The sequence below is a fragment of the Neodiprion pinetum genome, chromosome 3 (genome assembly GCF_021155775.2).
Source record: "Neodiprion pinetum isolate iyNeoPine1 chromosome 3, iyNeoPine1.2, whole genome shotgun sequence".
Lineage (NCBI taxonomy): Eukaryota > Metazoa > Arthropoda > Insecta > Hymenoptera > Diprionidae > Neodiprion > Neodiprion pinetum.
Window position 1 is genome coordinate 28068981 of NC_060234.1, and position 17622 is coordinate 28086602.

Sequence of the window (17622 nt, forward strand, 5' to 3'; positions counted from 1 at the left end):
CTTGTTACGGTAATGCTCTAAACATTTGATCACGTTTACGTGCTAGATAAGAAATCCTTCTTCGGAAGGTTTTTGGGGATGCTGAATTCAATTCTGGCGTTAGAATCATCCGTGGGCGTTCGGTGGTGGCTCTGCGGGGAGGCCCGGGGGGTGATTGGGGGGAAAGTTGCAGCGTCCATGAAAACAAACGAAAATCGTTACTCGTGGGTTTTCGGGGATATGTATCTATATGTATCTACTTTATACGTTTTTTCAATTTTCCATGCAGCAGCAAGAATGGACTCTGGAAATTTATAAACTTTCGCTATCGAATCGAATCTACCCCCACCCCATGAGAAGAGTAACAGAGAGGGAGGGGGAATTATTATCTTCCGTCATTCAGAGAATTGATATAACTCTTCTGAGCGCCGTGCGGCATCAGTCGTTTCCGAGCAATCGGAGCGGAATCACGTGTTGTCGGTATCAGTTCAACTTTAAAACCCTGTTGATCAACTTGTGTCGCGTTGTTCGATCAGTGTGTTTTCACCATATTCATCTGTGAATTATACACCTGGGTCAGTGCGTAGCCTGAAGAAAATCCGAGTTACTGAAATAAAAACATTCTACAAACGGTGAAAGTGAATTTCGTGTCTCGAGTTTCCATTGTTTTGTATAACTTCAGATTTCAGTGAAATCTACTTTTTTTTCGGTGAGTTGTGTGTCAATTTTATTATTTCTTTGGCTGATTTTCGGCAAATGCGCAGTTGTATTGTTAGCAAGTTTATTCAATCGGTTGAAACAGACAGCTACAGCACAAAAAGTTAGTGTAGAATCGAGTGTTATTGCGGTGCAGATTTTTTGGATTACAAGAGATTAGTGAAGATCTGAATTACGTGAATAGTTCATCGCATCACCAATAAACCTGAGTTTCTACAAGAACTACTACGTGTAAAAGTGTGGAGCAGCCCAGAGTCGAGGTAACAATACTTATTTTAATTATTGATTGACAATTCAAGGTGGTACAATTTAAAGCCGAACTTTTGGTGTTGCACAATATGCAATGCATAAATATGAAACTAGACAAGAGTAATAATTAATTGGAAAACTGAAAATCGAATTTGCTAAATTAATTCAAGTGTTTTGTTTTTTAGAGATTTAAGCAGAGACTTCCGTGTAACTTTTCCATTTCTCGGCAACGTTGGTGAGTTTGCATGTGTTAGGTTATGGGTATTTCCCTGGGATTCCTCTGTCACGTGGCGTGGCGGTAACAATTATTACACAAATCTTTGATTTCTTAGCTGCATGGATAGGCTCATTCACGATCGCAACGTGCATGACTCTCAGTCGAATAATTTCGTTTCGCAATTTAATTTACCGTAGCTTACTTGAAGTTAGAAATTTTGGACGTTGCCAAAAGTGGAATGAGTATCGCGACAGGTAACCAATCGCTTACTCGGCACTCGCGAGAACGAATTGTGTTTCGTAATTGATGTAATAATCTACGTTTGAATTTACCGATGAAGCCGTTTAAGTGGTGGGTTCACCTGAGGTTTGAATGTATTCAATTATTTACTTTATTGTTGAATCGATAAAACTCCAAAGTCTGGTATAACGTAACGTAATGAAATTGCATTTTACATTATATATCATTTTCAATCTTTTAACAGCCAACAAGTATTGATCAACTGCAGGCTTAACTCGCTTAGAAAAATGCTAATTGGCATACAGGATGTATTTAATCAATTTTACAAAAGGTTAATGTACCGATAGTCTGCCAACATTTACTAAAATAACAAATGCAATATTAAAATTTTCGGGATACAACCGCGATACCGTATTCTAAGTAGGCAGACTACGATACAAAAACATTTTGCTCCTAGCAGGTAACTAACGAAAATGTAAGTCAGTGACCACGGCGCAAATGATGAAGAATGATGTGTGTTGGAAAAAATGGAGAATCGTTTAGGTCGAATATAGGTAACCGGGTAGGTAGGTGGACGTGTTGGGATCCGTCGCGGGATTTATGCATGAGTGTGTGAATCTCTCTTTTCCGTTGGGTGGCTTCGTTGGGAAACAGGCGAGGGTAGGAAGGTCGCGATGTACCGTGATGTTACTAACTTTGGTAATTCACAGCGTCAAATGATCACAGAAATTTTTTTCCTAAAAGACTCCGTATTCGAGTCTCTCGACCACTTGAAAGCATTTGAATATTGACGAAATTGAATTTTTAATTTCTTGTCACTCAGCAACCATTTTTCAATCGTTATGCAATTCAATTATTTAGTCATTACAGATCGTTATTCCATTCGATTGATCTCTGTGATCGTCTGAATGGGCAAAACGCATCTCTGGACCATCTATCGCGTTCCGTGGTACGCTAGATGGGGAGAGATGTTGAGCTCGAAGACTTCGCGTCGAAGAGGACCGCCGACCGTCACGCCACACAATAATGCATGCCCTCCAATCTCCCTCCCAATTTCAAGTTTATTTGTAATCTGAGAACCACAATCCGCATAGCAATGTATCTGATATCTAAAAGATGCAGATGCGGATTGGGTTTCTACAGAATTTTTGGGACAAGTCCCAGAAAATACAAAGTTTTTGACAGTTTAATCTGTCGCGCCTTATTGCGCGTAGATTATTCACGAGAATTGGACGCAGATTTATGCGCGTAAATTAATAACGGGAATCGGACACGTTTTTCTGCGCGTTGATTTTGCATACAGTTTATATATAAGAGTTACGCACTCTTGACGTGCTGATTTTTCAGCTCTTCGTTGAATTTTTGACGAATAACAAAGTTTTCAAGTTCCACAGCGCCTTTGCGCGTGGACTTGATGCTTTTCAGTTATTAGAGAAAGCGCGGCATTTGGAAGCCGGTGCTCAACGCGCAGGAACAAAAATCGCGGTAGTTTATACTGATAGTGGAGAATCTTGACGTAATTATATATGAAATATATCTGAAATGTACTGAAATACGTGCTTAACTGATCATAATATTTTCCGTTTCAGGGCAACAAATCCAATTTTTTAATAAATGCACTGAGAACTATAGAATGTTCAGTCAAAAAAGATATTCACTGTAATGACTCAAAGCAAAAAGAGCTGTCGATTCAAAACATTTAGAATGTTTTTTATTCATCGATACAATTAATAATCGAAGCAACGAATATCAAAGCGAATATCATGTTGGATGCGAACCATTTTTTGTCGGTGTATGAACTTATGTGATTGTGCTAACCATACCTTCGTCTGTTTTAGCTAATTAAACCTTTTGTCTGTTTCAGGCAATAAAACTTTTTATCTGTTTCAGCTAATCAATCTTTTTGTTTGTTTCAGCTTATCAATCTTTTTGTTTGTTTCAGCTTATCAAACCTTTTGTCTGTTTCAATTATATATATAATATTATATTATATAATATTATGTGATTGTGCTAACCATACCTTCGTCTGTTTCAGCTAATTAAACCTTTTGTCTGTTTCGGCCAATCAAACTTTTTGTCTGTTTCAGCAAATCAATCTTTTTGTTTGTTTCAGCTTATCAAACCTTTTGTCTGTTTCAATTATATATATATAATATTATATTATATAATATTATGTGATTGTGCTAACCATACCTTCGTCTGTTTCAGCTAATTAAACCTTTTGTCTGTTTCAGCCAATCAAACTTTTTGTCTATTTCAGCTAATCAATCTTTTTGTTTGTTTCAGCTTATCAAACCTTTTGTCTGTTTCAATTATATATATATATAATATTATATTATATAATATTATGTGATTGTGCTAACCATACCTTCGTCTGTTTCAGCTAATAAAACCTTTTGTCTGTTTCAGCCAATCAAACTTTTTGTCTGTTTCAGCTAATCAATCTTTTTGTTTGTTTCAGCTTATCAAACCTTTTGTCTGTTTCAATTATATATATATAATATTATATTATATAATATTATGTGATTGTGCTAACCATACCTTCGTCTGTTTCAGCTAATTAAACCTTTTGTCTGTTTCAGCCAATCAAACTTTTTGTCTATTTCAGCTAATCAATCTTTTTGTTTGTTTCAGCTTATCAAACCTTTTGTCTGTTTCAATTATATATATATATAATATTATATTATATAATATTATGTGATTGTGCTAACCATACCTTCGTCTGTTTCAGCTAATAAAACCTTTTGTCTGTTTCAGCCAATCAAACTTTTTGTCTGTTTCAGCTAATCAATCTTTTTGTTTCTTTCAGCTAATCAATCTTTTTGTTTGTTTCAGCTTATCAAACCTTTTGTCTGTTTCAATTTGTCTCTTTCCGTTAATTATATTTCAATCCGTTCCAGCTAAGTGAGTTATATTGACTATACTGTAAAATTAACGCTTTATTTTTGAGGCTTAGGTTTGGTGCAGCATCAGTCATCTTGTTTTGACCGTTACATAGATTTAGCGATGTAGTTTAGAATCATCATGATGACAAAGTGTGGTAAAATTTATTCAGCTATAGTTTCTTTTAATGGTTTTACAGTCTTGTATTGCGATCGTTTTAGAGTCAGTTTTTTTCTCGTGTCGCTCATAGGTCATGTTCGGTTTGTATTTCACTGTAGAATTATACAGGTCTGTCATATTCTGGTGGTTGTGCTCATTCTCTACTCCGAATTGTCTCTGTTTCTTCAAAGATTTCTGCATTGTCTTCCGAGAGGTAAATGCCAACGTCTTACAGCGATTCGTAATTCCAGTTTTGCGTATTCTCCGGGTTCTCTATTTTAGTGATGATCTCATATCTCATAAAAAAAAACCGTGCGCGAACATCCAAAGTCAATCACCGTTCGCCTGTAAGATAAAATCAATCACCCTTCATCCATAATTAAAATAACCATCTTTCATCCGTAATTAGAACAGTCATCTTTCATCGATAATAAATGGTCCGTGGGTTATATGATCTAAAAAATTTAGAAGAAAAAAAATTGATTGGGGAAAACAATTTACCATAAATCACATGTGAAAAGAGTCATTTGCAATTTTTCGAAGAACGTAAGATCGATCTTGCAAGTATTCTCCGTGGAGTAGGCCTACTGGGGATACCACGTAAAAAAAAAACGCACCGGGTGCTCTACCGCTTGCGGTGGTGTGGAAACGAGCATATGTGAACTTATTTCACTGTTCAAATACTAATATATTTTAGTTTTCGAAGTGACAATTTTATTCTTGCGTAAATTTAATTCATTGTCAATAAAGTCATGCTTTGATAATGTGTAACGCATGTGGAATCGTAATACCTTCGGATTTCTCTAGTTTAGTCAGAGTAAATTCGACGTAAATACATGTTTGTTTTTGATAAATTTCGTTTCTTAATTAAAGACAACGAGGTGCATTATAGATACCTTTGGCAATTTAGAGTTTGACAATTTCAACATCGTTCTCCCCTGTTTGACCTTTCGCAGTCGACACAAGTTAATGTTACAATAAAACACTATATTTGCATACCAAATTAGCTCGTATCCCGTGATAACCGATGAAAAAAAAAACGAAGCTCATTCAAAACCGGGTCTTAGAAATGACTTTCAAATTTTGTTCGTTTAAGAAGATACGGCGTCCATACGGGGTTATATGAAAATTTCAATCTATTCCCGTTTGTCATTCTATAGGCATATTATTATTCGACTCTGTATTATCTGGGTACACGTGGTGAAGGATGGTAACATTAGTTCGTGTCGCCTCTACTTACCGACCGCTTACCGGATTGAGTTGCGCGTGTAGGGGAGGACGCAGAGGGCGCTGCTTGGCGACGAATTTATGTTGGGCATTTTCAATTACGAAAAGTCCCATAAAGGAAGCAGTTTTTATGTGTCTTCAGTCAACGGACCATACGCTTATATAGATAGACTGTACAACAAATGTATTTAACCATGTTTCTACAACAAATTTCTCCTCTTTCATTTCATATATTTTTTCCGTATTATTTCATTAGCTTAACCTATCTTGTTGTTTTCCGATGCATATGTATTTTCCGCCACCTGTCGTCACTACTCAAGAATCATCGTATTTGCATTTTCAGGTGATGAACTACGCATCTAGATATAGGAGCGTAAGTTGAGTAGTCTCTACCATCGCTACTCGCTAGTAATGATTAGAATGCCTCTGAAAAATACTAAGTGCGTGACTGTTGACGGTTCGACGGTTGTTTGACATCAAGCGTAGTTGAGAGCAAGTTGAGACGTATATACACGGTGTCTTCACATTCCATTCGCTCGCGGGAAATTCTGACGACATTTTGCTCCGTGTGTGAGACGATCTTGAGATATCAAAATTGCCGAAGTGAGGACGGTTATAACTAGAAAAGATTTGACGGAGCTTGTAAATTTGATCCTCGGAGGTGACAATTTTGGAAAGTGCATGGCTGATTGCTGCTGATTTTTCATACTTGGTTCCTACATGGCTCGCACTCATACCAATCTTCCCGTGTTCGAAATCGGAATGCTAGTTTGAATAATAAACACGGAGTAAAACGATGGCGACACCTATGCAGCGGTAGATTCCGTATCGTCGAGCAGCGACTCGTCGCGCCTCTCCGCTCCAGCTGCCTACATATGTAACCAATCACTCAGTAGCTTGCCTGTTTTCGTACTATGGTTTCGCGTTCTTTACCAACAACTCGCGTCCCTACGTGTTGTACGGGTTATTTTCTGTTTATGGATTTTCGCCCTCGGCGACAGGGGTTTTGCTGAGATTCTTTTTTTCTCTCTCAAATAGACCATGTCAAAGAATAAACTCCACCATCGCGTGGACAACGGCATCGTCGAAGTGAAGAGTAAGGTGAGGCCCCTCTTCTACCCTCAGTCATCAATGATCTTTAACCAATTCCAATGATCCATTTATTAACGCATAGAAATCATATGTATTTCATCTCATTAATCAGATACCTGACTTAGTCACTGTGCTCAGATTACTCTTTTTAAATATTTCTTCAAACTATATGAGTCATTCAGTGCATTCTATGTCATAGAAAGGGCTTGTGACTCGTTCCAATTTTATGATTTCATCAAGAATAGTGTGTTTCTATTTTTTTTTCCAATCGTCTGGCTTTACCGATTCTCTTTACAGCTATGTACTTCATTACACAGCTTAAATTTTAATTGCATTGAGAAAAAAAAAAATAAAAAATAAAACCAGAAAGTAGGAGTATGGTTCCTGATATTATTTCGAAGCACGACCATTGTCTAACATATTTTTAGCTATGTCGATATTGCGATGTTTTCTTTTAAAAAGTACAATGCGTTCTTGTTCTTAGTTATAATATAATTATGTATTTGTATCTTGTGATAATGTGTAATGATTTTAAACAATTTTTTCTTTTATGTGCAGTTTGACGCTGAATTCAGAAGATTCTCGCTGAACAGAAATGAAACAATTAGATATGAGGACTTTAAAAATCTTCTGGCAAAGTTACACCAATTGGATGCAGATTTTAGTTTTTTAATCTCATACACGGACCCAAGAGATGGAGATCTACTTCCTATAAACAACGATGATAATTTGGGCAGAGCGCTGCTTACTGCTAAGCCAGTCCTCAGAATCATCATTCAACGCAAAGGTAAATTCGAGTTTTATCTAATCTTTTTGGTTGGTTGGCCATTTCGATACCTCGGTGCAATTCAACAGCATTTTTATCTACCGTTCGCCATCCATTAGTATTTTGAAACGGAGAGTGTATTATTAACTTGCTGCTTTTGTAAGTTTGAGCAATAACAGACGTGTTGCGAGAGAGTTTCATAATTTTGTGTACGATAACTGAATGGGATCTTATCTGGTTATCTTGCATGCAAAAATCAACATTATATATTCCAACCTCTTGGATATTTTTATAAGTTGTTGACCATTATTGCATTCTTGCATCGAGGTAGATTTTATCTACGGTTGTGAGATTTCTTTTAATTTCAATATTTATTCTGTGTGCGAAAGGCAGTAGTTGTGGTACAATGGGACAGAATGGGCCAGCAGGCTTTTGGTGTATGAAAATGCGACGGAGTACAGCTTTGGGGTGCCTTTGGCCAGTGGCTGTTTGATGTGTGTAATTTATATTGGTTGAAAGAATATACGCGGTTTGCCAAAAAGTGATATTTCACTGTGAATTATTCGTAATCAATTGATTTTCACATGGTTCTAAAAATTCATTGAAAGTGATTAAAACTTGCAGAGGACAATATTAAGAGTGACCAATTTTTTACTGCTACTATCTGTGATCTTCTATAAATTGCCATTAAACTAATGTCGGTATAAAATATATCTAGCTTAGCTTTTACCTCGAGATTTCTCTTACTAAATATATAACCACAGAACCTAAACACAGTGCCATATTTTTCTTGTTAGGTTTAGCTTTGCTCAAAAGCTGAATGATCTATATGTTGGTTATTAAAATCATAATTGTTATACATACATATAATGTATTTTGTAACTATAAGCTACATACACTCATCACGGCATACTTTAACAAATTTAACCTACGTTTGATGTTGCAAGCTTACTAGTTAATTAGGGGTACTTTAGATCAAATTTTTTTTTGTTATGCTTACCAATTTCTATCTCAAATGTGTTAATCCTGTGATTGTACAAATTTTTTATAATAAAATTTAATTATGGAAATAACTTTGACACTGTGGTTTATTTTCTGTTACTGTAAACTCTTATTGCTGATATGAAAGAAAACGTAATTTTTTAAATATTTTTTCGTGTACTTCTGAAACTAACAAAAGTTTGGTAGCCCCCAGTGCTGAAACTATAATTTTGGTTTCTTTGTCAATTAATGAAAAGTTAGTGGACGATTACTGCAAGATATTGAATCGACCACTAACATCAATCTTTTTTTTTTATTTTGGTCGTATAATTTAATAAGATATTATTAAATAGATAAGCTTCCCAATCTCTAGCAGTATTTTCATTCTCGTAAAATTCTTTTATTTCTTATAATATCTTTCTGTATACGTTATTGGAACTATATTCAATCATTGAATCAGAATGAATCTGAGTCGAAAGGGGGCGTTCATTTTACAATCAATTTCTACGCATGATTTTTCACTCACATACTTATTATGTGATAAGCCTTGATCTATACATTAGTAAGTCCTATGGAATGCTTCTTTGTGAATAGCAGATGCCCTACATATCTTTATACATTATGTGCGTTTGGTTTGAAAATATGATCTACTGATTTCAAATGAGCATTCCAAGCATACCTTTCTGTTGCCTTTTGTGGAAGGCGATAGCCATAATGTCTGAGTCGAACGTGATTTGCATGTAAAATTATTCAAGACAATTGTCGCTATATATAAAAGGCAACTGGAATTTCTAATGGCAATGTCAGCTTATTTATGAAAGCTATTTACTTTAATGATAAATTCTTACAATTTTCATGATTAAATAAACAGGTAATATTTTCACAATCTAACCACAAGGGCTTACATAAATTTTTGATTAAAGCAATATCTTATCATTTTAATAGTACACACTATAAATACCTAGTCCTGTTTCCTATTTTCAAATATATAAGATGATACATCTCATTTGAATATGATGACCAAAACTACCCTAGTAGCGTTGCCTTCAGTTGCAAAAATTTGAAAAGACTGTGGGAAGTCTTTCTACAGAGTCAATTCAGAATCTTCCCTGACAGCGGCATCTTGCTACCTGACATCAGACTTCTGCAAGATTTCGAATAATGCAGATTCTAACGTCAGACCCGCAGTCAAATGTGAAAGTAGACGCATAGAGTCTGCAGTTGCAGCTGGTAGGCAGGCTTACCTCAGAATGCTACTAGGGTAGTATGATATTCAAATTGAATTACATAATATTAATTATTGGTAATAATTTTTATTCTATTAATTATGTTTGCAGGGGACAGTTTGGAAGAAATGAATGGGTATGGAACCATGAAACCACGGAATTTAATATCAAGTATTTTAGGTGGAACACCTGGGAAACCAAAATCATTGGCAATATCGAATCCCCATGATTTCAGACAGGTTTGTTCATCGAATAACGATACATGTAACTTTTGCAATTGTCGGTTAACCATGATTAACATGGAGAATAATTAATAATCAGTACAAACTTATACCAACATCTTCATAGGTTTCCGCTATCATCGATGTGGATATTTTGCCAGAGACGTGCAGACGTGTTCGGCTTTTGAAGCACGGTTCAGATAAGCCTCTCGGTTTTTACATCAGAGATGGGAGTAGTGTGAGAGTATTACCCCCTTCCGCTGGTGGAGGAATTGAGAAAGTACCAGGAATATTTATCAGTAGATTGGTTCCTGGCGGCCTTGCTGAAAGTACAGGCCTTCTTGCAGTGAATGACGAAGTGCTGGAAGTAAACGGAATAGAAGTAGCTGGAAAAACTCTAGATCAGGTAGACCGATGCTTTCTCAGTTTTTGGACATGACTCTGACTGAAAATAATTGAAAAGTAATTTCTTGTCTCAATTTATATTCATTGTGTTGATCATGTTTACCGCTAATAAGAAAAATCAATATCTTTTCTTCTATTATATTCAATTGTTTTCAATAATCGTTATCATAATATGAAAATCATGAAGCGTACAAGATTGGAAATACACATTTTTGTAGTTCGTAAACTTCTCTGCTACATTCCAATACATATACTTGATGAAGCAATTTACATAAGATCAAAAATATAAAGAAATTTTGACTGAAAACTCACTTTGGGTATAGGTAACTGATATGATGGTGGCAAATTCATCGAATCTGATAATAACGGTGAAACCAGCCAATCAGCGAGGTGCCTTGGCTGCCCCAAGACGTGGTTCATTTTCTCGTAACAGTCAACTTTCGTCGGGCAGTCACCAATCAACACAGAGCGCAGCAACAGGCAGTGACGAAGATGCTGATGAAATTGTAGATTTAACTGGAGTAACACTACATGATGATGCATCAACTTCGCATCATCAACACCCACATCACCACCACCACCATCATCACAACCACTTCAATCATGACCAAGGTGTATTGCATCTTTAGGTTGAGAAGTGTACGGTATATATAGCATCGATAAGCAAATTAGATAAATTAAAGGATCGGCTAAATAGAGGAAGCAAAAAGAAAATCAGTGATGGTAAATTATAGGTAGAATGACAAAAATTTGCGAGAAAACTGTTTGCTACATTTCTATTCGAACAATCAGAGAAGGCATCTAGATTTTGTTCTCCTTTATTGAATGTATATAGTACAGACGGATTCTACTTCATGAATCTGTTGGTAAATTCGATATGAACAAGGAAAGAATGGTTACATTTCTTTTTCTAGAATGAGGGAAGGAGCAACAATGTATGCAACATTCCACGCACTGAATTCACAGTTACCTGTGATTGTTAGTCCCGAAATAATACATTCGGATACTTGCGCACGTTGATAAATATGACTGAAATATACACGTCGAAAAGTCTTATTCCTTATAAAGTAAAAACTTGTTACCCCGGTTTTTTTTCGCAAGTTCCACAAAATCAGTGCAAATTGTCGACTTACATCATGAATTAAGATTGATAGTAAAGAGTAGTTTGGTAAATAGATTCACGTTTGGCACAAGATTTTTTCACTCGATATTTATTATCGTTCGTATCAGGCGATTAGGCGGACTTTTTCGAAACCTATTGTACATATAACGAAGGTGCGAATATATGTTTTGATTTTTAAAGGAATAATATTAGAATTTTGTAAGATATGAAACATTGAATAATTTCAAATTATTCATATTCGTTATAGGAAATATTTGAAATAGAGTATTAGATTGAGGGGGAAATGAATACAGCACATATCTGGTATTCCGGATGTAGTACTTACAAAAATTTGTCTGATGGAACACAGTATGAAACAAAGTCCGTGGCTATATACGGCTAAGTTCAGTATTTCATGGGATACCTAATTCCCTAATTAAACTTGACAAAAGATACAAAAATATATAAATTAGAATTACTTGTGCAGAATCACCTATTATATTCGAATTATGAGTTTTATACACAGAATTCTGATTTTATGGGCAGCTCGAAAAGCGAATGATAATTTTATTTTTAAAAATACAAGCGACCATGAAATACTATAGAATAGTATTTTTATATAGATAATTATTCATAGATATTAAAGCAATTTCCCTATTTAAATGGTAAAGAAAAAAAAATTAATATTATGAATAGTATGCTATAATACAAGTATTAACGAATGGCAGCATTTCAACGTAAGCGTTGGACACATACTGAAAAGTACTTAATTGTTTAAACTTGAAGTGTACTTAAATACATTCTATACATGTAGAATTTAGGTGAACCTAGAGCAATTTAATTGAGTATGAAAAGTAAAAAATCGCAGTGATTTACGACTTTTACAATACCTACGTGCCTAATAAAATAACTGTTGAAGATTTAGTAGTATAAACATGAAAGTTTAACAACTAAATAAATTGTTATATTTTTTGTGAGAGTTTTCCAGAACAGCAGTTTGCAATAGGATTTTTATTTGACATACTGTTACAATAAAACATAATATTCATCTCATACTTAGATAATTATTAATTGATCTTAATATTATGGAAATGTATATAATCCAAAGGAAGTATTTCTTTTATTGAAACATACAATATAAGAGGCCTTAATCAACAATAAGAATTGTAAATAAAATTAACTATAATTCATGATTTCATTAATTGTAGAAGAATTTTTATTCTTTTATTGTAATTCGACTTCTCGTTAAAAATATGAGTCGTGTTCTTCTTGTATGTAAACCATTCCAAATATTACTATTTCTCTGATAATCTTTTACAATAATACATTTCAGCACGCCTATTCGTGTAACCTTGGTTTTTAAACTACGTATGTCGAGTGTTGAAGTTTTTGAAGTTTAAGCCCATTTTTTATAATCGTTACTTGTTGTCTGATTTAACGATAGTACATTGAATATTGATAATATGTTTAAGAGATCAAATATCGACAACTAATCCGTATGCTTTCACGCGTTGTATTCCAGTTTATTAACTGCCTTTTTCGATCAGTAATAATTTTTCAACATAGGTAGTAAGTTATTCTAACATTCCCAAATATGCCGAACATTCCACGTCGTGAAATTTTGTTAAACTCTCGAGAATATGATAATATTAGATGATAGGAAGGTACATACATTATACAAGATGCAGTTGAGCTAGAGTAGTTTGTTGAAATTCCTTGTACTAACATCTTTAGTTTTCTACCATTGAGTAGCATTACTTTAATATCTTATTTTCGTGCATTCCACAAAACTTACTTCAAATTGCGTAATGCTTGGACTAAAAAAAATTTACAATAAAAAATGAAACACGATATGTTTATCGATGAATTTCAATCAGATTAGTAATGTGTAAATAAAACTATATAATAGATGTATTATTATGCATATAAAACATAAGATATATATAGAGAGAGAAAATATGATAATGATATCTACAGCAAGAAATTGTTTGACTTGCCTTTCAAACAGTACAAGAGTTACATGATCCTGTCCAGAAATGATATCCAGATTTGGCATGTAATGTTCAATACATATAAATGGTGTTTTTTAAAGGGTGCGTACTTTTTCACATGCATAGTGCCTTCCACGAATTTATCTTTATATCTACAAATTTTTGACTCGCGCTTCTTTCATCGATCTTCATACGACGCCAAAATTATTTATTCACCTAAATATATTTTATCATGGTTTAATATGCAAACAATTTTTAAATCTTGGTCAATTATGTGTAATGATGTAGATCTTTTTAATGGCAGCTTACAGAATAAAGTATTTTATTGTATAATAGGCTTGCTCATCTTATTTCAGGCCTTTGAATTTCTTTCATATTGTGCTAGGTGAATTCAGTGGAAAATGTTCTGAAATTTCACGTGATTATTTCATATATTTTTACGTTCATACTCTATTGCAGCAAATTGCTGGCAGTGGTTAAAACTATCTTGTCAGACTGAATAATGAAGTGGTACATAAATAATACAGATAATGTCATTTACCTTTGCTCTAGTTTTTATTATTTGTAATCTAATACAGAGAAGTTTAATATTGTAAAAGTTTATGTATGGTGTGAAACCTGACCTATTATTTCCACAGTGTGAATAATGAAGATGGGTATATAAATTTTCCAATTATCAAGTGTTTCCTCAATTTTTATCAAACTCCCTTCGTTTTTCATAATAAAGACAAAGCATGAAGCTATTTTTGCAATAGAGGTAATTATATAAGTCTTATATTTACAGCGATATTAGAACTGATGCCAATATTAATCTTCTTCTGGCCACGGTTTGCCAATGCCCTGCGTTGCTCCCATCCTTGAGGGGTCTTGACTTGGATAATGAATTGGTGTAGTTCCTGGAGGAAAGATAGGTGCAGCAGCAGCCATTGGAGGAGTAAACATAAATTGTGGAGCTACTGGAGGTGGAGGTATCATCATGATTCCTGGCGTGGCTTGCAAATTGAAGAAATTGTTGCCCATATTCTCAGGTGGCGGGGGTAGTGCTCCAGGAAGCCCGGGAACAGGCTCTAACATTTCCTTGATTGTTTCTGCGGCCGAAATAGCCTGTCTGCCTTGTGACCTGCCCCACTTTATGGTCAAACGTCTTCCTCCCAGTATTAGTTTGTTGAATGTTCGTTCAGCGGCAGCTTCCGCCGCACTTCGCTGTGTGTATTGAATAAAGGCACACTGTTGCCGCGGCACCATTGTAATTGATCGAATTTCACCATATTGATAGAAATGGTCACGCAATTGTTTTTCCGTTAAAACATCTCCCAAATTTCCAATGTACAAAGTTGTTATTGATTTGTCCTCTGGTGGTTCCAATTTTGGCATTGCTGCAGCTCTGCGCATCAATTTGTCAGCAACGGGATCGTTTACCCCATAATAACGATCCTTGATATTTTGATCTGCTAATGGATCATCGGGATCTGTGGGCTTTTCGTGACGATAAGGGCACTCTTCCCCTCTCTTACATTCTCCTTTCACCCAAAATGAGCAAATGTGAGGTCTGTTTCTTTTATAATATGGACTTGTCCTTGCTAGCTTCATCAGCAAGTCGCTGGCGGCAGCTGATTTACCAACAGCACCTGCTGGAGTTGTTGCATCCAGTTTGCCTATTTCATTGTCAATGTTCTGAACATAGTATTCCTTATTCACATCAGATCTTGGCAAATCGTCTTTAATTTTTAACGCTGCATCTCGTACTTGGATTGGCAGGCCATATTCCAAGTCTAAGAGGCATGTCTGACATACGTTTTTCAGACGACTACATGTTTGACAAACTTCAGTCTTTTTGAAACGCATTCTTGCACCTGGACACCATCTGAATACTGTGAATGGACGCATGCATATTTTACATTCTTTGCCATAGCGTTCCTTTGTCTGCAAAAAATACACAAAATAGTGAACAAGATGTCATATGTAAAGAATATCTCATGTTGACTATTAAATACTTGAACAGGTTTAGGTTAAAGTGACTGACACAGGTAAAAATCTCTTGCACAGTTGTGATTACAATTTTAGCTGATTTAAGGTGCTGATGGGATGGTGTAATGCAACAAAGATTTGATGTATTAAATAATTTACTTACCATACGAATATACGGATTATCGCCCAAACATGTCTGACACAAGATCGGAAATTCCTGTGAATGAAAGAATTGGATTAATTTGGCTATTTGCAACAGAGACGAAGCATTGACGAAAAAATCACTTAACAATATAAAATAGTATCAAACTTACAGCATCTTCCCAATTTTGTCTATTATAAGTATTTGTGGTTTTGGAAGTGGCCATTACAAGATCCAAGCGTTAAAGAACTCTACGAAATGGAACAATTTGGAAGTGGATTAGCGACACTGGCGCAGCTGTTGGGGTTTTCGCTAAATAACCGCAATCACATACTTCCTCTGTCCATAGGCATAACTTCAGTGGGTGTAACAACCATGGAGATTAGAGTAAAGGAGTGGACACAGCATAGGAGAATGTAGTAGCGGCGTCCTGAAAAACCCGTCCTTCAATTAGTTCTCCGCTCTGCCACTAGCATCGCATGGGACGAAAAGATCGTAAATATAGTAATAAAATTACTGACCGATCCGTGCTTGCGCAGTAGAATGAAAAGTGACGCACCTAAATGATAGTATATTGGAGGTTAAGGAGACTATTTTTGTTTTATCAGTGCTTGTGTAAAGTATTTTGTGCCGTGCTTTTCGTGTAAAAACAGTTTTGATTTGTGTCACAATCTCTATCAACAATTCAATTTCGAGTTTTCATCGTACGATTCGACGTTTTCTTCTCTGAGCAAAGTAATTTCATTCACTAGTGTTTCAGCTTATTTTTATTCAACGAAATTTGATACACCCATTTTAATAAACATAATAAATTAATTAACACTGCACATTAATAACAAAAAGTTTTACACATGTAAACATAAACACTGCACGAATTTTGCCACATTGAGGTTAGGAAATAAGTAGTAACAGTGTGTCTGTACTAAATAAATATATATATATGACTACGATCCTTTTGATCGCAGCGCCGCCGTTTTAGGCCAGGATTTCGTGTACATTTCTGAAGCACGCAGTGTTCACTCCTCTACTCTAGTCTCCATGGTAACACCCCAGTCACAGCCATAGAGCAGCCCAGGAGCATATATTACTGGAGATAGCCTCGCATGTACAGAAAGTGTAACGGAGGTGTGAGAGAGAGGATATACTCGTTACAGCCTGTCTCTCCCACTCTACATCTGGCTGGTCGATGCGTTTCCTCTCAGTCAATCAAATGCAGAATGAGAGAAACAAGTTGTAACCGATATATCTTCTCTCTCTCGTCACTTTGCCTGCAGTTTTCGCGAAATTGACGGTGTAACATTCGACAAGAATGTTCGTGTATTTTATTTTTTTTCGTCACAGTAGGTGTAAAGCGGGATTTTACGCCAGCGATGCGTATCAGTAACTCCCATTTAGCCTACCGAGGAGATAAATATTGTTCGCACCATGGGCGTAATATTTTACACCCTATGAACGAAAATTGCTATATTAGTATTCTATATTATTAATACCAACTAACCGTACTACAAAGGTGAGTATCCTGTAACTAGGATATGTCGAACAAACCATCTAACTATTCGAAATATCTTTAAATTGAATACAACACAATACAAGATTCCCGTACGATAGAAAACCATAATATCATGTACAACGATTTTGAGGGTAATGCAGATTTCTAATGTGGATAAAAAGACATAAAGTTTATAAACCTTAATAGAGATAACCAATAGCAATATTGAAATGAGGCATAGCAATGGGCAGGCTCTGAATTTTCCATAAGGCACTGTAAGGTGACCCATATTGTATACGTGCCAATACCGTATAGCTGGCAACCAATTCACTAGAATAATCCTCGAAAGTCTCGCAAGGCCGATAATTCCGACGAGGAAATACTGATCGCAAAAGGGAAATTTTCCAAATACGCATGCACACACGAACAAACCCTAGAACAATGACCATTCAATATTTAACACAATATTTATATAAAACAACTTGAATCTCATGACGCAATCGAATCATGTTATGTTCTGTTGTGCTCGATGATAAACATAAAAAAAAAGATATTTCTAGGTATAAAA

At 35.4% G+C, this 17622-nt stretch overlaps 2 protein-coding genes across 2 annotated transcripts; one reads left to right on the plus strand and one right to left on the minus strand.

The window, feature by feature from the left end:
- Window positions 1-6059: 6059 nt before the first annotated feature.
- On the plus strand, window positions 6060-14973 carry par-6 (partitioning defective protein 6). The gene is made up of 5 exons (XM_046615744.2): window positions 6060-6772; window positions 7322-7550; window positions 9848-9975; window positions 10085-10363; window positions 10686-14973. The coding sequence occupies exons 1-5, from the start codon at window positions 6713-6715 to the stop codon at window positions 10989-10991; spliced, it is 1002 nt and encodes a 333-aa protein (XP_046471700.1). The 5' UTR covers window positions 6060-6712; the 3' UTR covers window positions 10992-14973.
- LOC124213932 (pre-mRNA-splicing factor RBM22) lies at window positions 13989-15927 on the minus strand. Its single transcript, XM_046615743.2, has 3 exons — window positions 15738-15927; window positions 15587-15640; window positions 13989-15378 (listed from the first exon to the last, which is right to left on the minus strand). Exons 1-3 carry the CDS (start codon window positions 15789-15791, stop codon window positions 14263-14265), a joined length of 1224 nt encoding a protein of 407 aa, XP_046471699.1. The 5' UTR covers window positions 15792-15927; the 3' UTR covers window positions 13989-14262.
- Between the last annotated feature and the right edge of the window lie 1695 nt (window positions 15928-17622).